This window comes from Pogona vitticeps, chromosome 4 (assembly GCF_051106095.1).
Source record: "Pogona vitticeps strain Pit_001003342236 chromosome 4, PviZW2.1, whole genome shotgun sequence".
NCBI lineage: Eukaryota > Metazoa > Chordata > Lepidosauria > Squamata > Agamidae > Pogona > Pogona vitticeps.
In genome coordinates this window covers 179203371-179228919 of record NC_135786.1, presented here as the reverse complement: position 1 = coordinate 179228919, position 25549 = coordinate 179203371, and the positions used below count along the sequence as shown (strand labels likewise).

The 25549-nt window shown below is 38.8% G+C and overlaps 1 protein-coding gene across 4 annotated transcripts in view; it reads right to left on the bottom strand.

The window, feature by feature from the left end:
- Positions 1 to 25549, bottom strand: part of SPIRE1 (spire type actin nucleation factor 1) — a 113095-nt gene that overhangs the window by 60066 nt on the left and 27480 nt on the right. For all 4 annotated transcript variants that reach the window (XM_072998786.2, XM_072998788.2, XM_072998787.2 and 1 more), the window contains exon 3: positions 7576 to 7806. In XM_072998786.2, the coding sequence (XP_072854887.2) occupies positions 7576 to 7806 (231 nt within the window). The remainder of the gene's footprint in view (positions 1 to 7575; positions 7807 to 25549) is intronic.

Below are 25549 nucleotides of genomic sequence, written 5' to 3'. Positions count from 1 at the left end.
TTTCTGTTTTATTTTTGTACTCTTCTCAAATTTATTAAAGGAAAAGTGCTGAAAGAATTGTGCTGTCATTTCCACTGCTTCAACCCAAATATTTTACCAGAATATTGTATTATTTGGATTCCTAAAGTAAATATTCCTAAAGTGAAGTGTGTATTTTGTAATGCTAGTAGTTCCTAGGCCACTTCTACTAGACTGACAGCAGGTTGTCCTTACCCAGGGCTAAAAGCAGTCAATGGAGGAGTATTTCCATTCGGGATGAGTGGAAAGCATTAAATCTCCATCTGAACCATGCTGTATGGCAGGGTGGGAAAAGTTTGGCTCTTCAGTTGCTTTTCACTTCATTTTCCAGAAACCCCAGCCAGCATGGGCAATGGTAAGAGATTGGGGGCTATCATCTAGAACAGTGGTTCCCAACCTTGGGTAACCCAGGTATTCATGACCAGAAATCCTGGCCAGCACAGCTGGTGGCAAAGACTTCTGGGGATTGCAGTTCAAGAGCACATGGGTTTGTTCTAGACTGAAATTCCATAAGATTGTATTCCCTGCTCATGGAAAAGTAGGTTTCAGAGGTGCCAAGAGATAAAGAGTACTGACCCAGCATTAGTCTAGTTTAGTTACTATATTTCCAGGATCACCAGAAAGTTATAAATAAGGCAAGTTTCTGAGTTCGCCATAATTCTTAATTAGGCAAACAGAGTAACATTTATTTGAGGTTAAGGTTAAGGTAAATAGTTCTTCCCCTACAGAATCTTACTTACTTGCAAGCGTGACATACCCACATGCGAGTGTGACACACCCACCTTCAAGGGCAGGGGTGCCCCTGCCCCCCGTGCATAGAGCCCTCACCCCCCCAACCAGTCTGTGGTCCCAAAAAGGTTGGGGACCGCTGCTATACAGGATCTGACACTGCCTTAACGCAGGGTACACAGACTTATGAGCAAGCATAATGATAACTGTATTTACCAGGCTTCGGTAAGGTTGTATTTCTAACCACCCCCTCCTACTAAAAGAACTTAATAGTAATTTGTCAGTACATTAATGTCTCTTTTAAACATCAGGGTGAGATTTAGCTACTCATTGAGTGCTTGACATATAGACTGGGGAGATGTCAAATGTTGACAACAAACAAATATTGCAGCCAATCTAGTTTTATGTTTGTTTTTAAATGAACTTTTCTGTAGTTCAGTACAGCATTTGGTTGTGTGCATTTACAAATGACAATGCATAGTATGGCAATAAAATTAATTATCTCTAAGACCCACCAATTTTAGTTTTGCAGCCAATCTAGTTAGCCCTGTGCTCTCTAAATTAAGTTTCTGGACTAAATTTGTTTCATGACAGAGAGATGCTACCCATAACACAATCCTAGCTTTCAGTTTATGCTGTAATTTCCTTCTTCTTTGTCACAAATAGGTATATGCATGAAAATCATGCTGGCAGCAACAAGGCAGTACAGAGCTCCTAGTTTATGTTGTGTCAAACAAGAATTCTCAATAAATATACCTGGATATCCAATCTGTCATCTCAAGAATTCATACTGTAACCAACAAAAGAGGTATAGTACAAATTGGTTCAAAAATTTGCCATATTGAAAGTCAAAGCTACCATTTCTGAAATTGTCATGAAAACCTTGACTACACAGGTGGCAGTTGTATTCTTTGATTTCTTAACTAACATGTATGGGTGGTGAGTTTTTAAACATCTTATTCTGATGTGTTAAGAATTTTCAACAAGTGTTCCTACTATAATACAAATGAGTTGGGAAATGATCACCACTTAAGTCAACAAAGAATTGACTCAGAACTGCTTCAAATATATGCACTTCTGAAAAAAGTAGAGCAATTATATCTCTATAGAGAGAAAAGTGTAATTATTAAACTGTGATAAAATCACACAAGTCAGAAATACCATAAGTAGTCTTATTTTTATTAGCTTATACTTTACATATGCATGTGAACTGTTTTAAAATTTATGAGCCATATAACTTTCAATCTGACTTTGCTTTAAGAGGCACATTTCTGAAGGTTAACCATTAACATCCACAATGAACAGCATTTCTAAGAAACCACAGTTGAAAATGAAAACACATTTTTCCTTTGAATGAACAAGGAAGCAAGCAAACTGAACTGCATGACTTAGGATGTTTCCTGCAGTTATAATAATGCTTAAGTATAGTGTAAATATGTTCATACTATGCAAAGTTTTATTATCCCAAGTAAAACAAAAATATCTCAAAATATAAGGAAAAACTGTACAGAGCTATTCTCCGGTGTCTGAGGTGTCAAGTTTGCATCATGATAACTCCACTTCCTTTTTTAAAAACATGCATTTCTTACTGTCTAGTTCTACACCATAAGATAAGCATTCCTCATCATGACACCCTCCAGATGTTATAGTCAACTCCTGTGTTTCACCATGTCTGGAAAGTTTGCCTTTTCTGTGACCAAAGGAATGGGAGTGCTCTTGCTTTGTGATCTGACTTGGAGTGTTCTAAAACTGGTGGCAACCAGATTTCCCCCTCCACATCCCTCATTACCTGGACGCAAATCCTTATGCTAAACCACAAAAACCCTCCACAAACATTTCATATAGGGCATTTGAACTTCAAGTTCTGCTTGGGATGAAGATTTAGGGCTAAATGATAGAGAGCCTGTTATTGTTTCCTAATATCCAGCAATCAAACAAAAGCAGGGTCATTTTCAATCTGCAAAGTTGTGAAAAGTGTTACAGGATAACAACATATCCTTTACTAAATAAGACCTCTCTGCTTTTAATTGCAATGCTCCCTCCTGTGTCTGCATCTAGTTTTGCCCTTAGATTTCCATCACCAAGCAGCAGCTGAAGAAGGTGCTCAGCTTGGCACTGAGACTATGAACAATTGTTTCTTGTTCACAGTCTCAGTACCAAGCTGAGACTGAAAGTCTCCTTCTTTACCATAGGAAATAGGAGGAAAGAGTGTGAGTTTCAGCTGTTGTTAAGGAGTGAGGGTCTGAGCCCCAGCTGAAAGGCTAGCCACTCACCATATTGGCCACTGAGTCAGTCATAACAGTCAAGCACATGTAACAACTGAAACCTAGTATCAGGTATTGTTGTACCATAGACATGATGCCACTATTAAAATAGTTCTGTGAATGACTTCACAAATGTGTTCTCTTAATTTAAAGTATTATTAATCTTTTTCCATCACTGAAGATGTGAATTCTGTCCCTTGACAGAGAAATAATGTTTAAGTGATGGAAGGTGAATTTACAAAATTATATAAATACAGTTGAAAAACATATTGTTTACCTCTAACTCTGGTTCTTGTATTCTAAATGGCTCACATGTTCTCCTTGCCAAGATGATGGCTACAAGAAAAGATGGCAATTTAAAAAGTAAAGTAAGGTCCCAAGGACCTACAGTATGGATTTAAACTTGCCATTAACTGTCTGACAATGATAGAAAAACTCCAACTAGTGATGGGTATGGCAACCAGATTGTAAAGGATAAAACAGAACTTTGATAAAACATTTTACTAAAGAGCAAGAAAAAAGAGCTATTGTTCAAAGGACTATGGAAAAACAGAGCTTCTGCATACTGCTCAGTGGAAAGTTTACCATTAAGAGTCTTTTCTGCAGGAGGGATTACAAACCTACAAGCAAATCTACAAAAGAAAAACAATAATGTTTCATACAGAGCAGATGTGGTCATTAAATCCATCTAATATAGTGAATTTTAGCACTTGGGTCTACTCCATCCCACAGAAGACCCAAAGAGATTTTTTCTAGGCAGCTTGCATTGCCTATTCTACCTTCTTCAAAAAGCATACAGGTGAATTTGCATATGTTGCCACTGATCTAACTCTCATCCCAAGTACAGTGGCCAAAAATGTACAAGCCAAGTCGGACAGTGATTGTCAATCACAAAAATATTTAATGCTCCGTACTGAGATGGATCACTTTGTTCTGAGTCCCACTAGTGGCCACTATCACTATTCCTGGGTGACTGGGATCCTGACGATGACATTTTAGATGGTAGAGAATCAAAGCTGAACCACAAAGAGTGGGTGTAGCATGATGAAATCATTGCTTTACAGTGAGAAGTTATTTAAGAGTCTCAGATGATGCAGAGCATCTTGTCCAGGTGGGTAAGCTCTGGAGAAGCAAGTAAGATTCTGTAGGGGTAACAGGTAGCATCAAGATGGATATCTTATCTCACTCTTTTAAAAACTCTGTTGGATATCTAGACTTCTTCAATGGATTTGGCAAAACCGATTTCAGCATCAGTTTCTCATGCTGGTGGCGCAAGAAAGCAACAGACTGTTTGCAGGAGACAGTCACAATGAACTGGCAAGCAGGCAGAGTCAAGTAGTGACTTCAGTTCTGTTAATAGTGGGAGGCTGCCATGGTTAAGAAATTGACTGTATGCAAAGACACTGATTACACTGGTGTGGGGCAGGGGTCTCCAAACTATGGCCCACAGGCCACATTCAGCCTGCCTTGACTTTTTATCTGGCCTGAGCATAGGAAGAGGAGGGAAGGAGGACCCAAGCGATCCCCCACCCCCACTGTCTTTGCAAAGACAGTGGAGGGTGTGGGATCGCTTCTGTCAGACTTTCCTCCTCTTCCTATCTCCGCCTGGGCATAGGAAGAGGAGAGAAGGGGGACCCAAGTGATCCCCCATCCCCACTGTCTTTGCAAAGACAGTGGCGGTGGAGGATTGCTGATCCCTGAGCAGGGATAGGAAGAGCAGCAAAGCCTGATCTTAAGTGATCCCCCACCCCCACTTTATTTGCAAAGACAGCAGGGTGGGGGATCGTTTTGGTTCCACTTTCCTCTTTCGGTCCTTGAAAATGTGTAAAATATATGATATGGCACTCACACTGAAAAGTTTAGAGACCCCTGGTGTAGGGAGTGATGAATAGTGGAACACATTGGCTTAGTATATACTGTGAGCACAGCTTGCTCCCTGAGGAGTACAGTATTTAGAGTACTGGTTTCAGTACACTTGTATTGGAAAGTGCTGACAGAACTTGCATGATTCAAGGACACATCTTTTCCACTAACAAACTAAACACAGCCTATGCCAGTCAATGGGAAGAAATTAATTCTTGCAAGAAGACTACAGGCCCTGAGACATGCTTAGTAACAAAATGGAATTGATACATTTGAAATATAAAGGCAATACACATATAGACAGAATGAAAAACACAGAATGACCCCCATAATGTTGCTGTCAGAAAGCTGCTAAGCAGAAAGGTGGGCTCAATATTTTCTTTAGCATGATCACGAAACATAGAGGTGGATTACTTACCAAATGCTATCACGGCTGTATAAATATTTGGAACTCAAATCTCCATAGAGAGCTCACATGGCTGCAGAAATGAAGTACAGTATCTTTCTTCAAATGTTATGTTTTTTAGTTTATTGAACTGGATAGTATGAGTAACAAAAAGGATACTGATATATTTCAATGATAAATGAACAAGATTGGCCTGATGACACATGCAAAGGCCAAATTTCATCCTCACCATTTGTATACTGTCAACAGTTCATTTACATGATTATTATGAGTGACAGACCAATAGCAGCACCACAGTGTAAAGCTGCATACATTTACTTGTTTCTTAAAACATAATGGTTACTGTTTTGTTTTAAAACTGCAGCTTTCTATGGTGGTAGGGGTCATCCCATCAAACATGGCTGCCTAACTTGAGAGCTATTGGCTTGTTAAAACTGGTGTTACATTAGCCAATCAATATATTGCTGAACTCTATCAACTCACAAATCACAAGCTCTATGCATTAATATGCTCTTGGAAGTAACACTACAAGCTAAGACAAGGCTTACTGTAAATGGCAAAATTCTTAAATATCTAGGTATCAACACTTCAAAGAACTTATTTCTTCTGAAGAGAATAATGTATCACCCTATCTGGGTGAAAATCAAATCTGAACCATCAAATTGGCTTAAACTATACAGTACCTTTCATGGCTTGGTCAAGTATCAGATACTAAATTATAGCACTGCCACAACTAGCATTTCTTTTGCAAACATTATCCATTATTATACCTAAGAAAAACACCAAACAACTGGGAAAAAATTATTCGACAGATCTATCTTTGACAAAAAGAAATCTAGAATCACAAAATCATTAATCTGTCAAGAGATAAACAGAGGAGGATTAGGCCCTCCAGGAATAAACACCACTAAAATGCCTTTCAACTTAGGTGCAGACTCTCATTAATAAACAGGGACACTGAAAGATACTGAGTGATTATGGAACTGGATTCAGCTCCAATTGCTTTGCTGTACTTTTCTTCACTAGGCCTACTGTCATGGGTAATAAAAGCTTACTGTGATCCTCTCGCTTACTGTCAGTTTGCTCACATATACTGTAAAAGGAACAGCATATAACAGTGACACTGTTGAGTCCACTTTGCAAGTACAAGAATTTTACTGTTTTTTGCATTTGAACATCTCTGATTTTACTTGTTAGTATTTACCTTTTATTTATCTCTTTATCTTACTGGACAGAATTGTAGTAGAGATTTGTGTCGCTGTTAATTGTTTAAACTACAGAGATAATTAACAAGTTGCTGCTCATATTCCTACTTACACACCAACTGTGCAACTGGCACGCTAGAATGGGAGTGGCAATTTGTTAATTAGCTATAATTCACTGTTGTAGTTTACACAAGTTCACTTAAACCAGTGAAAATCCCAAGTAGGATTCTGGCTATTAAGTTATCACATGTACTTCCTTTTCACACCTGATAGCAAAAGACAACTGAGTGACTTTAAGAAGATTCCTCTTCTCTCTCTCTCCATCTGAGGATGTGAAATACACAAAACTTATATCAAACAAAGCTTTAAAGTGCAACAAGACTCTCTGTGCTTTGATTCTCACGCCATCCCCTGTACATAAAAATTTAGACTTGAAACTCTGTAAGTTTTGCATTAGTCTATAAAGTGCCAAGTACAATGAGTTATATAATTAATTTCAATAAGTTGTTATGAAATACCAGCAAAATTGGATCATGAGAAATACATATTTCCCTCAAAGAACTGAAGTCCAATTCCAAAACAGATTTTTGTAAGACCAGTGCGATAGCATAATATCAGTCTTTTATTACCTGTTTAATTTTTATTAACTCTAAGAGCAAAAGTTTAGAAAACATTGGTAATTTTTGTTTTAGAAAGACATATTTTTATAAAATGTTAAGTGGAGCCCATTGAAGTATCAGGAGTTTACTACACCTTACTGAAATCAACACAGTTCAACCCATATTATCTGGTCAGATTGCAAATTGTGGCATCTGTAGCAAACCCAATGGTACTCTAAAGCAGTTATTTTCAGTGGGGGACATATGGCCCCATGGGGTGGGCTGGCACATTTGAGGAGGGACACAGATTGGAAGTAATTCTTCATGCACCACCTTATACGGCTTTTTATATGACTTATACAATTATGATTCGACCTATATTTCTTTCATATTGTGTTTATAGTCATGGCCAAAAGAAGGTTGAGAATGGCTGCTTTAATGTATTTATTTTATCTGTTCTTTATACTTGACAGTTAACACAAGCACTATACCTTCATGACATCTCGATAAGACTGTATCACTTCAACTTCTTTTTCATCAGTTTCATCATCTACACCATCATCCAGAGCTTCATAGCCTTCATCTTTGCCTCCATCTGCTTCTGTCACATTGGTCATATGATCGATGAGCTGTTCCAAAGGAGGGCTGAGCTCTCTCTCTTCATTTTCTTTCAAACCATAGTCTAGTGCTTTATAAATAATAATTCCCAATGATTCAATTACCTGAAAAAAAGAGAAAGATTATATAAATATAAATGATTATTTTGCTGCTATTGGCTGATGGGAACCCTAGACTAAAACATGGAGGGCACCAATGTGAGAAAGGACCCCATATCATATCAACAGTTAACCAAAGAAAGACTCTGCTGTACCTGTGTGGTGTAAGAAGATATTGCCTATAGAAAAAAATGGAAATATCACTAATAATGAAGCTGTAATATCCTCTCAATCCTGCTCTCTTCTCTAAGAGTTTGGAAAGTAAATGAACACATCAGGCATGTACGTATTGAGTGCTTATACAGTGAAGGGCTAAACAGCTTCCAAACAGGTGGCTCTCCACCCAGTCATGGGTCTTATGCTGTAAAGTGATAAAATAAACTGAAATTAAGCTATTAGGAAATATTGTACTTTTTCTAGTGACTATAACTCAATAAATGTTTGTGAGGGTTCGACTTTGGGCTCCTTCCTCAATTCAAATAAATCAGGAGATTTTTATTGTTTTGAAACAGGTGATATATTTATTGGGGTGTTTAACAAGTAACCAGTGTCCCAAAATGATTCCAACATCTTTCTCCTTCCGACAACAGATTGAGAAGGGGCTTCCACTCATCGTCCAGGAACGGGTTCTTCTCACGAGAGTTCCAAATCTGCCAAAACGTTCTGATTCACAGTCTGTCCTGCTTCACCTTCCAGCAGAGGCACAATCTCGTCATCCCGGCCATCACCCCACATGGGACATCCTTTGGGTGTGGAGTTCTTCCAGGGTCCTCCCTGAACCCCTTCCTCCTCATTTCGTTCACCTTCCATTCCAATCTCTCCTCTCTCTCTCTCTTTCTCTCAGCTTTCTCTTCCACTCTCTGGCTTCTGCTTCTCCCCAGTACGATGGTCTTGGCAGGATCTCTCTTCTCCTTCTATAATCTGCCTCCTCCTTGGGCACTCTCAGACTTACCCATGCCCCAGTCTATGTGTCTTCCATCCACACCCTCTCCCAACCTGATGGTAATTGTTCCTCTGTCCCTTTTTATATCTGCCTTCCCCGCCTCTATCTCCACCCTCTTCTTTCGTTCCATTCCTGTCGTTTTTCCCTGAGTCCCTTCAATGGTTAATTTCTGTATTCCCCCGTCTATCTCCTCTGTTTCCATCACTGCTCTGTTCTCTTGAGGGGTGAGACAGGCTGAGTCTGTACCTCTTCTCTGCTGTATCAAGGAGGGACGGCACTCCGGTGGAAGGGCTATCACTCTTGACTCCTGCTTCACAATGTTCCACCCTCATCAATAGATACTACATGTTATAGCTGCTATAATGAGGCCATCTAAATTCAAAACAGTATAACAAAGCATGCTGAAATAATAAAGAATAAAATATGCAATAAAATGCATGGTGAAAAAAGATTTTTAAAAGGTATATTAACTCAACAGAGGTCAGAATCCTATTGTGATTATGTATCATAAACTGAAAATTGCAAAATTGGCATGTATGATTAATCTGGCTGGCTGTTGTACATCTGGACATACCTACTGTAGGTCACACACTTGGTTGTGATAGTCAGAAAACACAAAAATTTCCACTTGCATAGTTCCCCTTACAGAGACAGTACTTTGCGATAAGATTTGAACAGGGTGATGTACACTTCCATATTAAAAGGCAACAGAGTTTTTACTGGAGCAATGCCTTTTGTGCTAGTTCAGTAACAGTTATTTTCTCCCTGTTAGTTAAGTGAGTATCCTTTGGTGTACAGTATCCCCAATGGGAGAGAGGAAAGGACTGGAGTACAATCCTATAGCTAGGAGAGGGACACCCAAAGGTATACAGAACAACCATGTGATTTTGAAATCCCCAGAGCTGTAGCAGAAAGCAGTATATAAAAAGTGAGCATTAAGGCAGCCACTGACATTTAAACTAAGTGGAAATTCATGGATTCAAGTTTGCTTCAAGTATCAGAAAGCAGACCTATTTTCTTACCAGTGCTTAAACTTACATTGGGTCACAGGCATCGTTTTGATCCCATTACTAATGAAAAGCTCATGTTGTAATAGAATTGTAGTTTAAACTAAATCAAAAGCCTTTTCAAGGGCAATCGAGGATGAGTGACTGGTTGGTAGGTATAATATTACCAGTTTCCATCAACTTATGATTTCTGGTGACACTTTAAAAACCTTTGATGCACCAAGAGCTAACTATGATATATTGCAGAATGCTTTGGGACAATTTGTTCTCTTTGAATATTTGTTATATCAGCTACAGTGGTGCCCCACTTGATGACGATAATCCGTTCCAGGAAAATCGCTGTTAAGGGAAATAGTCATCAAGTAAAAAAAAACCCATTGGAACGCATTGAAAACCAGTTAATGCGTTCTAATGGGGAAATACCTCATCGTCCAGTGAAGATCGCCCATAGAGAACTGCCGATCAGCTGTTTAAAATCGCTGTCTTCCAAAGCAGGGGTCCGGAAAACAGCCATTTTGTGAAGGGAGGGAAGCCATTTTTCGGAGTCGGAAAAATTGTTGTTTTGCGAACAAACAGTTCGCGAGGCAGGCACCTAATCGACGTCAAGTGAAAAAAAACCCATAGGAACCATCGTTTTGCGATCGCTATAGCGATTGCAAAAAACTCATCATAAAGCGATTTCATCATCTAACGGGTCATTGTCAAGCAGGGCACCACTGTATTTGATCCCAATGTATCTTAAGGTTCTGAAACTCCCTCTTTATTACTAAGTTTGGATCTTTAAAATATGCATAATTAAAATTATAATTGATCTATCAGTAAATCAAGGATGTAAATAAGATTAATATTAGTGCTCTAGAACATTTTTGGAGCAATGAACTTTAATTATTATTATTATGATTATTATCTTACACCAGTAGTGGAAGACGTCAAAAAGCATTTTAATCTTAAATGAAGCTAATATAGCAAAAACCTTGATTCCAGATTAAATCAGATAATGTTTACCAAGGATTGGTTATGGATTCCAGGTTAGTGGAAGTGCATTTCAAGAACTGGAGAATGGTCATGTAGTCCCTAGGTTCTTAACGTGGGCGATAATGCCCCCCAGGGGGCGATTTCATTTTTCAGGGGGGCGGTAGAACGAAAAGGGGCGGCGTGGGGGCGCTGGAGCAGAAGGGGGGCGGTAGGGGGGTGCTGGAGCAAGCCAAACCTGTGAAGATGGCTGCAGCCTTTTTACAGTGAGCATGAATATATATTTTCCTCTAATTTTAATTTAGTTTCAGACTTTTTGTCTTGAAATTTTTAGTTCCTGCATTTGTTTTTATGCCCTTTTTATATTTCTTTTTGCGTCTTAAAATTCACTTGCAACTAAATCATTAAATGTTACTTTTTGGGGGGCATTTCATTTTCTTGGAATTTAATTTTGTTTTCAGGGGTCATTGGATTTAAGTGTCTTAAATAAATAAATAAATAAATAAATAAATAAATAAATAAATAAATAAATAAATAAATAAATAAATAAATAAATAAATAAATAAATAAATAAATAAATAAAAGATATCACCACGGGGAGGGGGGCGATGATAACTTCCTCAATGGCTCAAGGGGGCGTTTCTTTCAAAAAGGTTAAGAACCACTGATGTAGTCCAAGTTTATTCTGCAACTGTTCCATTTTGGTCTGAAATTCGCAGACTGAAATCCAGCTGTAAACCACAACAAATCAGTGGAACTTACAAAGAAATTGACTCACCAAATTCCCACTGATTTAATGGGCCTATTAAATCTGGCTTACTACTGGATTTCAGCCACAGAATTGTTAATATGGTCCTACAATTATTCTTAATTGTTAAAGATACATCTATTTTCTTTGGTGAAATTAATAGTATAGAAAATCTTTCCTCATAACCAAAATTGCACTTTGAACATGGTGTGTGACAAACAGAATGATTAATACAGCATAGGAAAGACAAATCCTCTTTCAAATTAGGCATTGGCTGCTATGTCTCAAAGCCAGCTCCATACAGTTAAGCACAGAAAAGCCACCCAATTACAGCTCCTCTGATGGTGCATTCTGGTGCAGGCAGGCAACCTGACCAAATCTCTAAGAGATTTTTTTTTAGTCAGGAGGTGTCTGGAAAGTGAATGGTGTAAGGAGGAGGAAATAAAATGTCTTTGTCCTGCCCTCTTCTCTTAATAAAGGTTTTGTGAAGATTCCACTTCTTCTTTGACAAACATAACAAGATAAGATGGATTTTATAACATGACCTCCAATTTGTGAAGTAACAATTACTTACTGAGTTACACTCCATAATATGAATTCTTGGCTTAAAAGGACATTACTAGCTTATACTGTATATTCCTCCTCTCTCTTGTGTATACATCTGAGTGACAAAATTCCAAGTGGCTTACTCTAGAGGTGTTTCTGAAACAGAACTCAGTCTTATTCAAGGGCAAAATAAACTTTCTCAAAAGCAAAAGGGAAAGGATGTACAGTAGTCAGAAATAGCCTTGTGCTGAGCAGCCTAGCTTGTCATCCAGAGGCACCAAGCTGAGCTGGCAGGAGCATCAAACTAAATTCAGTGGTGGTGCTGTGGGCTAAACCGCAGAAGCCTGTGCTGCAGGGTCAGAAGACCAAGCAGTCGTAAGATCGAATCCACGCGACGGAGTGAGCGCCCGTTGCTTGTCCCAGCTCCCGCCAACCTAGCGGTTCGAAAGCATGCAAATGCGAGTAGATAAATAGGTACCATCTCGGTGGGAAGGTAAACAGCGTTCCGTGTCTAAATCACACTGGCCATGTGACCACGGAAAGATTGTCTTCGGACAAACGCTGGCTCTATGGCTTGAAGAGCGGGATGAGCGCCGCCCCCTAGAGTCGGACACGACTGGACAAAAATTGTCAAGGGGAACCTTTACCTTTACCTTTACCAATGTTTTTAAAATGTGCTGTCTGCTACCAAAACGTAGGAACTCTTATCTGATATGGTTATAGGATCTCATCCCTTCTTATTGCTCTGCTCATGTTAACAGTGACATGTCTCAAGAGAAGATTCCTGCTCACATGTAGGCTCTACCCAAGTGGTTCTCAACCTTGGGTAACCCAGGCATTCTTAAACTGCAACTCTCAGAAGCCTTCACCACTAGCTGTGCTGGCTGGGGTTTCTGGAGCTGCAGTCCAAAAACACCTGGATCATCCAAGGTTGCAAACCACTGCTCTACACAAAAGCAAGAATCTAGATTTTCTAGGTTTCTTGCTTCATTGTAGAGCTTACATGAAAAACCTCTATAGACATGTCACTATCATGTAAGGAAAGCAACAATGGGCCCTACCTTCTCCCCTGTAACTCAGCTGATGATTCTAAATAGGTCTAGAGACTTCCAGCACACTGAGGAAAGTATTAAAGCTATGTCTGAGAATATCACCTAAGAATTCAAGATAAAATTAAAGTGTAATTTTCTGTGCAAGTTAACCATAGATGTAAGAGTTGTGCGAGGCCAAACATTAAAGGATAACTCCTTCTTGGATGAGTAGTGAAGAAATCCAGTAGCAGGCCACAAGGAGAATTGTCAGACTGAGCTCTAGAAAATTGAAACAAGTGGTACCAGTGACATCTACGTTGGCTTGGGCATGTAGTGAGAATGGCTGATGGTCGGATTCCAAAAGATCTCCTGTATGGAGAATTAGTGCAGGGAAAGTGCCCCAGAGGGAGACCACAGCTGCGATACAAAGATATCTGCAAGCGGGATCTGAAGGCCTTAGGAATGGACCTCAACAGATGGGAAACATTGACATCTGAGTGTTCAGCCTGGAGGCAGGTGGTGCATCATGGCCTTTCTCATCTGAGTGCCATTTATTTTAAGGGCTGGTCCTGAATGCACTTAACAGGAGCACTTAACCATTCCTCCAACATGTCTCACTCACTTTAACAAGCCAGGGCTTCAAGAGGAAAGGACACAACAGAAGTAGTCAAAATTATCACATCGTCCTCTGCTGCTTTTTAAATGCCTGACAGACGCCTACATGTGGATCATATCATTGGCCAGAACCCCACTGATGCTTGCATAAGACTTGTGAATGGCTAACTGTCAAGTTGCCAGGACACAATTAGATGTGTCACCAGGCACACAACCAAAGACATGCTTCACCACCTCATCAATTAACACACTCATGACAAGTAATGCTAATGTGAACATTAATGGGGCTCTGACCTTTTTTGTTTAATGATAATGAACAAAATCAAAATGTTTAGAAAAATAAGACAAGGAAGTATTCTCTTTCGGTCCCTCTCTCAAATATTTATTTAATATATTTTTATTTAATATATGCATTTGAAAGAAATATTTTGAAGACTATCTTTTAATTCCACTGAGGCCTTTAAAAAAGTTAGACATTTAAACAAATGTTTAAACTGCACTTTTAAAACTGTTTTCACATTCACATTAAAACTGTTTTCAGCATTCTGAAGCACGTGTTAATATTTGTCATGCATTCCATTCTCCCACATAAATATATAATAGAGCATTGTCTATATGTTTGCCCTCTTCCTAAGTTTACCAATGTTTATAAACGAAACATGAAGGCTCCAATGCATGGTTATACGTAAACACTAAAAAGGGTTTAAGCCAAAATTCCTTTTAATTCTCACACTTTTAATTCTCCAGTTTTGCCCCAGAGACTGTCATCTCTTTTGAATCTTAGGCCCAAATTATCTTGCTGTTGAAAGGAGTCAAAAAGCCAAAAATCTAAACCTTTTTTCGATGCTATCTTAAAGAGTAGGAACTCATATGCAATGGCAAACACTCTTCACTCTTGTATGTTAAAGTATTTAAGTTCTGATACACTTGGTACTGTATCAGCATTTATTGTTCGTTGAATTTTAATATAAATAAAAAACAGGCAAAGAAACCCAATTTACTATTCATATAAACCATGAGCGCATCTGCTGTCACAGCAAAGGAGAGGAAAGGTGGATTCTTCAAATGTTTCTCAACAGACCTATGCAGATTTTCAAAACTCTGGGATGGTAAGTGAAATCCTCTAACTAAAACTTCTACAAATTTTGAAGGCACATATTTACTTTTACCCTATCAGTTAGTAAATTAAGAGCAAACATCTATACTGTAATACAGAAATTCTTCTGCATATTATTCATTAGTAAAATAATTTACTTCCATTCAATGGTGCTTCCATTTGTCCAAAAGTATGTGATAAAATTATATTTGAAGAAATACGTAACAGAACCCATAGAGTTAGCTGCAATCCTATCAAGGATGTTTGAGGATTACCACTGAGTTCATTTGGCCTTCTTCCTAGGCAGACATGTACAGTATTGTACTGTCAGTTTATTTCTAACACACAGTAAATATTCGCAGAATTACTTCTGCAAGTAAATATTTCATGCATTTCTGAGAAACTTTATAAAGGTGTACACAAAATAATCAAACCAGCTGTTCCAGTATATGCATCAATCTCTTCACTAACATGTGCCGTTTCTTCAGCATTCTTGAGTTCATTATGTTCAGATAAAAAAATGAATTTAAGGATTGTTAATCTTTCAGTTTGGACAGCAATCATGTGAACTCCCTTAATCAACCAAGAGAGAAACCAAGGAGTTTAATAGTCTGGAGCCATAATTTACTACTGTAATTTTATATTGCAGTTAACTCTTTAGCAGAAGAAAGGCAGCCTATAAATAAGACAAATAAATAAATAAATAGTACAAGCCTATTTACTACAGTGATTTACCCACCTGCTACTATGTCTCTCACTTAGTACTAAGCACCAGGTGAGAAAGGTACTATTGTAGTATGTATTATATTGTTCAGTGTCTGTGGAACATACATCCAAGTTACAGCCAAAAGAGACAGAACATTTTGGAGACAACAGTATAAATGATGTTACCTATAACATATCACCTTCATGGATTGCTGCCCCCTTCATGGATTGCTGTCTTGTCATAATGAAGGGGCTTGATTAATTCAGAGAAGCTATGGGCTATGTCATGCAGGTCATAATGGAGAGTTCAGACTAGACGCGATCCACTTGGAGCAGGAATTGGCAAGCCACTCCAGTATCTTTGCCAAGAATTCCCCATGAACAGAAACAAAAGGCTAAAAGATATGACGCTGGAAGATGAGCCCCTCAGGTTGGAAGGCATCCAACATGCTACTGAGGAAAAGCGGAGGACAAATACAAGTAGCTCCAGAGCTAATGAAGTGGTTGGGCCAAAGCCGAAAGGACGCTCAGCTGCGGACACGCCTGGAAGTGAAAAGAAAGTTTGATGCTGCAAAGAAAAATACTGCATAGGAACCTGAAATGTAAGATCTATGAACCTTGGTAAGTTGGATGTGGTCAAACAGGAGATGGCAAGAATAAACATTGACATCCTGGGCGTCAGTGAACTAAAATGGACGGGAATGGGCGAATTCAATTCCGACGATTATCGTATCTACTATTGTGGTCAAGAATCCCGTAGAAGAAATGGAGTAGCCCTCATCATAGTCAACAAAAGAGTGCGAAAAGCTGTACTGGGGGTACAATCTCAAAAATGATAGAATGATTTTAATACGAATCCAAGGCAGACCTTTCAACATCACAGTAATCCAAGTTTATGCACCACCAACACTGAAGAGGCGGAAATTGACCAATTCTATGAAGCCTTACTACACCTTCTAGGACTGACACCAAAGAAAGAGATTTTTCTCATTCTGGGGGATTGGAATGCTAAAGTAGGGACTCAAGAGATAAAAGGAACAACAGGTAAGTTTGGCCTTGGAGTTCAAAACGAAGCAGGGCAAAGGCTAATAAAGTTTTGTCAAGAGAACAAGCTGGTTATTACAACGACTCTTTTCCAACAACACTAGAGGTGACTCTATACGTGGACATCACCAGACGGGCAATACTGAAATCAGATTGATTATATTCTCTGCATCCAAAGATGGAGAAGCTCTATGCAGTTAGCAAAAACAAGACCTGGAGATGACTGTGGCTCTGATCATCAGCTACTTCTAGCAAACTTCAAGCTTAAACTGAAGAAAGTAGGAAAAACCACTGGGCTAGTCTGGTATAATCCAAATCAAATTCCTTATGAATACACAGTGGAAGTGAAGAACAGATTTAAGGAACTAGATTTGGTGGACAAAGTGCCTAAAGAACTATGGATGGAGGCTCATAAGAATACATCATGCGAAAGGCTGGACTGGATGAATCCCAAAACGGAATTAAGATTGCCAGAAGAAATATCAACAACCTCAGATATGCACATAACACTCTGATGACAGAAAGTGAGGAGGACTTAAAGAACCTCTTAATGAGGGTGAAAGAGGAGAGTGCAAAAGATGGTCTGAAGCTCAACATCAAAAAAAAAACTAAGGTCACAGCCACTTGTTCCATCACCTCCTGGCAAACAGAAGGGAAAGATAGGTAAGCAGTGACAGATTTTACTTTCTTGGGCTCCATGATCACTGCAGATGGTGACAGCAGCCACAAAATTAAAAGACGCCTGCTTCTTGGGAGGAAAGCGATGACAAACCTTGACAGCATCTTAAAAAGCAGAGACATCACCTTGCTGACAAAGGTCTGTATAGTCAAAGCTATGGTTTTTCTTGTAGTGATGTATGGAAGTGAGAGCTGGATCATAAAGAAGGCTGATTGCCGAAGAATAGATGATTTTGAATGGTGGTGCTGGAGGAGGCTCTTGAGTGTCCCCTGGACTGCAAGGAGACCAAACCTATCCATTTTGAAGGAAATCAACCCTGAGTGCTCACTGGAAGGACAGATCCTGAAGCTGAGGCTCCAATACTTTGGTCATCTCATGAGAAGACTCCCTGGAAAATACCCTGATGTTGGGAAAGTGTGGAGGCACAAGGAGAAGGGGACGACAGAGGACAAGATGATTGGACAGTGTCACCGAAGCTACCAACATGAATTTGACCACATTCCGGGAGGCAGTGGAAGACAGGAGGGCCTGGTGTGCTCTGGTCCATGGGGTCATGAAGAGTCGGACATGACTTAACAACTAAACAACAATAACATACTACTTTTTTCTAGGTAATCTATGGTAATCAATGTAGATAACTAGTAATATTGCTATATTTTAAGTGCGGTGAGTAGTATTTACTTTTTTCTTCTAATACTACTTTTGAAGGTCATTTTGCAGGATTTGGGAGCGTTTTTGTATTTTTAAAGTATATTACTTCTTTTATTTTAAAGTAACCTAAAGTAAGGGGTGATATGCCAGTAATGAGTAATGCAGCAAACTGCACTGCCAATAGACAATGCTGATCTTATACTTCAAAATCAATCAGCAACAATTACAGTACTTGTTAAATGTAGCATACCAAGCTCCACAAAGAAAAATTAGATGAATCCAAACTAGTGCAATTGCCAAAAGACTCTTTACTGGTAGATTATAACAAGTTGTGATGCTAAACTCACCATATTGTTACGCCCATTAAATGAAAAATGTACTGTTAAATCATTACATTTGCACTGTATCACAGTATGGTGGTATGAGAGAACAGTCTACAGTGGCAATTTTTTAGTTGTTGTTCATGCAGGTTGAAAGTGCTAGTACCAGATCATGCTGTTAGGTATTTTTGTTACTGCCATTTGAACTTATAAAGTCACATGAGTCAGATGGGTGTTGTATTTTTTTTCATCAAGCAACAAAGAATCTGGAATGTGGCCTACTGTTGTCTCTTTGAGAGAGAAAACTTTTACACTTTATACAGTATAAGCAAACTTATAGATCTATGTTTGCAGATAAAATACACTTTCAAAAACTTAAAGGCCCAAAAGCCAAAGGCTTGGATCTAAAGCGGAAGTAAGGAAAGCTATAATCTGTATTCTCAGCCTGCAAACAGACAGGCATTTAAGTCATAATCTGCTTGTTTTGAAAGGAGGATGGGAGGAGAAGGAAAAATAAAAATGACAGCATCCAGGAATATGTCATTACTAGTATACAGGACAAGAGTTTATTGAACAAATTTTATCTTCTTTAGCCCACTTAAACACATCTCACATCCAAATTTAGCCTTTACTGATTTTCTGGCGAGGACAATAGTCTCACTATTTTCTCTGAACTGCGAAAAGGAAATGCTTAATCTTTAATTAAAAAATTAGAAGTACATATATTATAATAGTAACTGGAAGCCATTAAAAAAGGGAGAGATCATAAACAGAAGCCCTTAACTAGAATGTTTTCTTGAACAGAGAGAACTCAAAGAAGCAGAATTAGACACTAGATAGAACAAAGACAGCTTTCACTGTTGTATAAATAGTAAAGACTGCAAAAACAAGCCTCTTAAAGTAATATCATTTAATGTGGAAGCACCAGGAGATGACAAAACAAATCAGTTAACTAAGCTGATTCCGGAGACTTAACCTTTTGCTATTTTAAATAATGGTAAATAATTCCAGCACCTGCATTATAGAATACAGAACAGTATTTTATTTCATTTCACTAACTTCTCTGTTTGAATTATTTGCTATACACATAAGAAGTTTCCTTGCTCAGTGGCATGCCGAAAACTAATAAAGAACAACCCAGGTGTACAGTTCAAATTTCTGGTTCTAAAGCAGCACTTTCCCTCAGGCTAGTTATCAGACATTGTCGGAATGTCTCTCCCAAAAATCAGCTTCCCATGTCACACACTCCTCAACCCACAATGCTAACAGTGGCTGCACTGAGAAAAGCCAGGAACATAACAATAAGGAGCTGGGCTTTCTCAGCAATAGCCCCCACTTTGTGGAATAAATAATCATTTGAGGTGCGCCAGGAGTTGTCCCTCCCAGTATTCAAATTACTCAAGACATAGTTATATAAGGCAGTCTTTAAGGACACCTTACCCTCAAATTTTGTTAGTTTTGAACCTCAGATTTCTGCACATTGCCACACTTAGTTCCTATTTTGATTATGTTATTATGGATTGAAGTGGATGGGGGCTGTCGGCTTTTGCTTGTTTGTACATCGCCCAGCGTAGTGTGAATATAGGTGGTATACTAAACAAACAAACATGTTTCAAATGGTAGAGCTAGGTCTAGAGATTAGAATATTCATATTCATATACGAATATGAATATCCCCAACACAGGTGGACCTAATGAGGGTCCGGCCCCCAGGACTGGACCATTCACTCATGCATCTTGCTGTGTGCTGGTCCCACTCGTCCTGCCAATGGTGCCTGGAATGCCACTCTCTTCTTGCTTAGCTGGCCACTCAGCAATTGTGTGGAGAGACATTTTGTGGGGAGACATTTCCTCCTGCCCCCTACCTGGAGTGGCCAACTGAGCAGGAGGAGAGTGGTGCTCTGGGCACCATTGACAGGATGAGTGGCGCCGGTACCATGGCACGACATATGAGTTGATCGTCCAGTCCCAGGGGCAGGACCTTTGTTAGGTCCAGCTGTGTTGGGGATATTTGTATTCTTGTGAATCTAACCAGATGCTCCACCTCTAAGCTACTAGTGTTATAATATTCATATTCCGTCTTTGCCTTCCTTTTGCCTTCAAATTTCCCCAGCATTTTTGTCTTTTCTAGTGAGTCTTGTCTTTTTGTGATGCAACCAAAGCAGGATAACTTCAGTTTCGTCATTTTTGCTTCTAGATAGCATTAAGGCTTAATTTGACCTAGCACCCACTTGCTTATCATCTTGACTGTCCGTGGTATCTGTAAAGCTTTCTTCCAACACCATATTTAAAATAATTATTTCCTCCCCATGAACTTTATTTATTTATTAAAAATGTTTATGCCTCACCTTTCTCCTCAAAAAGACTCAAGGCAGATTACAATATTAATGCAAACAATATAAAACTGGAGGTGAGAAGAAAAAAACCCAGCACACCCCCTCTTAGGCAGTTAGTTACTGAGAAGAAGCCTTCCTCAAGAGAACTGTCTTACCTCTCTGCAGAAGAACAACCAAGAGAGGGCCAGCTTTCATCATCATCATCATCATCATGATGTGCTGTCAAGTCAGTTCTGACTTATGGCAATCCTTTTCAGGGTTATCAAGGCAGAGGATATTCAGAAGTGGTTTACCATTCCCTTCTTCTGAGGGCATCCTGGGACTGTGTAGCGTCCCCAAGGCTACATAGGCTGGCTCTACTTGCAGGAGCACAGTGGTGCACTGAACTCCCAGCCTCTACTCAAACTATTAAGCGTTGCCAGTAACTTTCTTAAGAATGATTTTTTTAACAGTTCATTTTTCACATCTGTACATAATGATCTGGAATACCACAGCATTATAATCTTGATCTCCAGCAACACATCCAAACTATTTTCTAGTTTGCTCATCTCAATCATTTTCTGCTTTCTTTGCTGCAGTCTTTAATTATTAATTAACAATTTCAATTTTTTCAATGTCAACATTAACATGATGTATTTTTCTTTAGTCATGATTTTTAATTTATAATATAATCCTGCTTTTGTGGCTTTTCTTTCACTTTCAGTAATAAGTAAATGTTTCAAGTCATCACTACTTTGTGTCAAAAATATGGTGTCCCTGCATATCAGATTACTGATATTTCTTTCACCAGTTTTCACTCCTTCATCTGAATCTAATCCAGTTTTCTGTTTTTACATATAGATCGAACACATAAGGAGATAAAATGCACCCTTGTCTGACTCTTTTGCCTTTGAGCAAGTCATTTGGTTTCTCCATATTTTGGTCTAACAATAGCTTCTTGTCCATTGTAAACATTACTCTTCCAGACAACCAAATGTCATGGCACACCCATTTCTTCTTATATTCTAATACAAACAGACTTGACAAAATTGTATTACATGAGAAAGAAATGTGCAACAAGTTCTATTTAACACTGTGTGACTCTTCTTCTGTAATTAATACGGCTGCTTGGCCAGTCTTCAGTTCCTCTTCATTTCCCCCAGAACTGCTTCTTTCCACATACAAGTGAAAAACTGTGGTTGTTAATATGACAGCATGCTCCCTCCTTCAATCATTATATGAGTCAGTTTCTCAGTAACAATGTTGGATAGGTCACTAGTCCTAATTTAAAAATTAGACCACTGCTCAGGTTGAACCAGAATTAAAATCTCCTTGTATTGTCCAGCATTTACAGTGGACCCTCTACTTACGGAATTAATTCGTATTGGAACGGTGGCTGCAGGTCGAAAAGTCTGTAGGTCGAGTCTCCATTGTCCTACAATGCATTGAAAACCGATTAATCCCGTAACCAGCTGTTTTTATTCCGTTTTTGTTTTTTTCTGGTCTGTAGGTCGATTCTCTAGCTGCAAGTCAAACCTAAATTTTGCGGCCAGAGACGTCTGTAACTTGAACAGTCTGTAAGTAGAGCCGTCTGTAAGTCGAGGGTCCACTGTACTTGATGGGCATAATTTGTTCTTCTACATGTTTGGCCAATTCTGGGAAACCATATAAAAAAACTGTAGCTTGTTCAATTATACTCAGCTTTACAGCAAACTTCCGATGCATTGTTTACATCAATCAGACTTAAAGTTATTCTGATTTTATTGTACTAGATTAATATACCATTTGGGGAATGGGACAAATGTGCTAATTGCTCTCAAACCACCAGCGAAGACATGGGGTTAACAAAAAGTTCTTCAGTCTTTAGAAAGACATGATTTCACTATAGCTACTCAGCAAAGATTAGAAACATCCCTTTGTTAAATCTGAATAGAATTAAGAGTACTTGCATAACTACAGTGAGAGAAAAATAAAAATAAAAATCAGGCAAGAACTCTTTTAAAGCCATTGTATAGAAAACTGAATCCTTCTGTACTTCAGAAGTTATACATTTAATGTACATTGTTATATTTTAAAAATACTTAGCTTGAATATGCTATTGAGAAGAACAGGAGAGAAAAAATTTCCACAACAAGAACAAAAGATGCCACTGTATAATAATGGTGGGAAGACTAAGCCAGAAAAGTAGACTGCCTATTTAAGGAGAAAGATTCCTAAAACACACAACAAATAAAAAACAAGTTCCCTAAATTACTAATGCAATGGTAAAAAGAGAACACTACAGTACTTGAAACATAACCTGTCCAACAGAAGCTGTTTATGACATAGTAAAAGGTATGAATGCTGGCAGGTTGGCTGCAAAGGTAGAAAAACCTTGTCCTTTCTGGGCATAAAGATAAGGAGCCACATTTTGGGGATGCGCTCAAATCTGTTAATTTCTCTCATACCACCAGCAGACCAGACCTATAAAGACTAGAAGGCAGAGCACTTATGGCAACTGGGAAATCAGCAGCTGTATTTCCAAATCATGCTAAAACAGTTGTGGTCAACATGCAGCCCCAGCACTCCAGGGCCCCCTACTGCCCCCATGCTCACAAAACATTTGGCTCTAAAAGTCCCTTTATGAACTCAATTGCTTTATGGGACAATCGTGCAATGTTTCCAGCACTCCTGGGGCTCCCACCCTCAATATGAAAACAAAATTTTCCGAAGAAAGGTGTGTAATGCCCTCCAAATCCTGGAGGTCATCTGCCCCTGTGCTAAACAATAGCATAGAAGCTTTTATCTCAATGTTTGCTTACAATTCATCATGGTCTCTGAACCAAAAAGCTATGATTAGCATTAACTGTATGATAGCAACTTTAAACTATACTTATTGAAGTTGGCTGATTCGAAACTAGTCAGTTAAAGCCAGTTACATCTTTTAGCTTAAATATCAATCTGATGCAAAATCATTTGAATTATTTTATCTCATCAGCAAAATCTTCTGAACTAATATTAAGGCGGGGTTTGTTGTTGTAACACCCCCCCCAATTTTTCAGCTTGTCCCTGATCCTTCATGCCATTCAAAACCAGAGTTTTGTCCCATTTTTAGGCAGGCAGATTCATAAGTAACATATCGCTAATGTAGCATATACATTCATCTATAATTATGTATAACTGTAAAAGGCAGTATTGGAATTTGATTCATAACTGGCCATGGACATCTCACTGGTTAGGTTTGAGGGCACTTTATTTCTTGAAGGACTAGCAAGGAAAGAATAGCTACGGGAAAAGTAACTATAAGCCACATAAAAGCATGGATGAGGGTGACAATAGGGAATATATCAGCTAAGTGGTACTGTTATGATGAAAAAATATATAATAATATATAATAAATATATAATAAAAAGTATGTGATTTATTGCTAAGCACTTTAATTTGTTTTAAGTGTACAAGAGCAGTGGCCATGCAATGGCCATGGCACCCATAATCCTGACCCATTCGCAAAGTAAATAAATCAATAGCAATGTTCACATATGCCAGAACGCATGGATCAGATCATTTAAAAAAGCCATGTTGGCAAGGTGGAAAAAACTGATTGGATGGCCAAATGAATTGATGTTATCCATGCATCGTGTGAACAGAAATTTATAAAATGATGTTAAGTAAAAGCAGAATCTATATAAATGGGGTTCTTTTGGAAAATGTGACTATACCCTGGGATTAAAAACAAAACAAAACCAGATCCTGCGAGCAAGTTGGTCAAAGCAGGTGAAGAAGATCAAAAGGTAAAATCAAACAGTAGTCCAAGATCTAACTAGAATGACACTGACATTAAGGACCCAACTGCACCTTCCAAAAGAACCCCAGTTATACTGAATCTTATCATACCTGTTTGAGGTTGGTAAAATGAGTACCCAGTTCACTGGGGGGGGGCAATGTGTAGCCTGCATAATTAACTTGTAAACCACCCAGAGAGTGCTTGAAGCGCTATGGGGCGGTATATAAGCAGCACGTTTTGCTTTTTGCTTTAAAATATTTTTGTGGTCACGTAGCATATATCCTGGCAGGGACCATCACATTTTTAAAACTGTATTGATTCTTTTATTTCTATTTGAACCATTATAGCAGGCTACAGTGCTCTTAATTTCATATAGATTCACTTTCTCTACTGTTTTTGGGGAAAATCAGGCCCCTCCTTTGTTCTTTTTTTTTAAAAAAAAATAACAAAAACGATACATCAATAGTGCAATAGAGAGGTCCAAGCTTTCTCCACTCCTCCATCTTTCCCTTCCCTCTTTTATCTGATCCCTTTGCAAAGAAATAAATTGACAGCTCAATACTTTGCAATATGTTTGCACAGTTTCATGAGGTGGAAACTGGTATTGAAAGACTTAAGTATTGTGAAGAGCAGGGTTAAAAAAAGACAGGAACTCTAACACCCCTTTCTTTACAATTAAAAGTAGGAAATGTCTCTGCTCAAGCCGTCTTTCACCTCTAAGGGGGTGAAGGCTGTATCCAAGCTGTCTCCTTCTGAGCAATGCATTCATGTTGTTTTTGCTAGACTCTTCCCCTTGAATTAGACACTAAAACTTTACAATGCTCTAAAAATTAGGTGCTTTTTTTAATATACCTGAGTTATAGGTGGGACTCGTTCAGCTCTGGAAGGCAGCCCATCTAAGAGAAGGAAAACTCTGATTTCAAAACTTCACTGCCTTGTGGCTATATCCACTGATGGAAAAGGCTTCAGGAGTTAACCTCGAGGCAAAATCTGGAGCTGGAGTCCCAGAGGCAGTTCATGTCATTCTGTCAACTCCTGCGACGTTGCTGAAACCAGTTGTATTGGCTCTTGCCTTTCCATTGGACTATTTCAGTGACGTGGAGAGGGGGGATTTGCTGTTTGGGTAACAGCCTATCCTCCATATTAGTTTACCCAGGCTTCGTGCTCTGGAGAGGACACTCCAGCTTTGCGTACAGTGTCAAAACACTAGACGCTGTTCCAAGTCCTCCATACAGAGCATGCTACCATAGTCTCTCAAGACTGAAGGATGCCTATGATGTTACTGCCAATGTGTTGATAAACCTTTAAAATAATT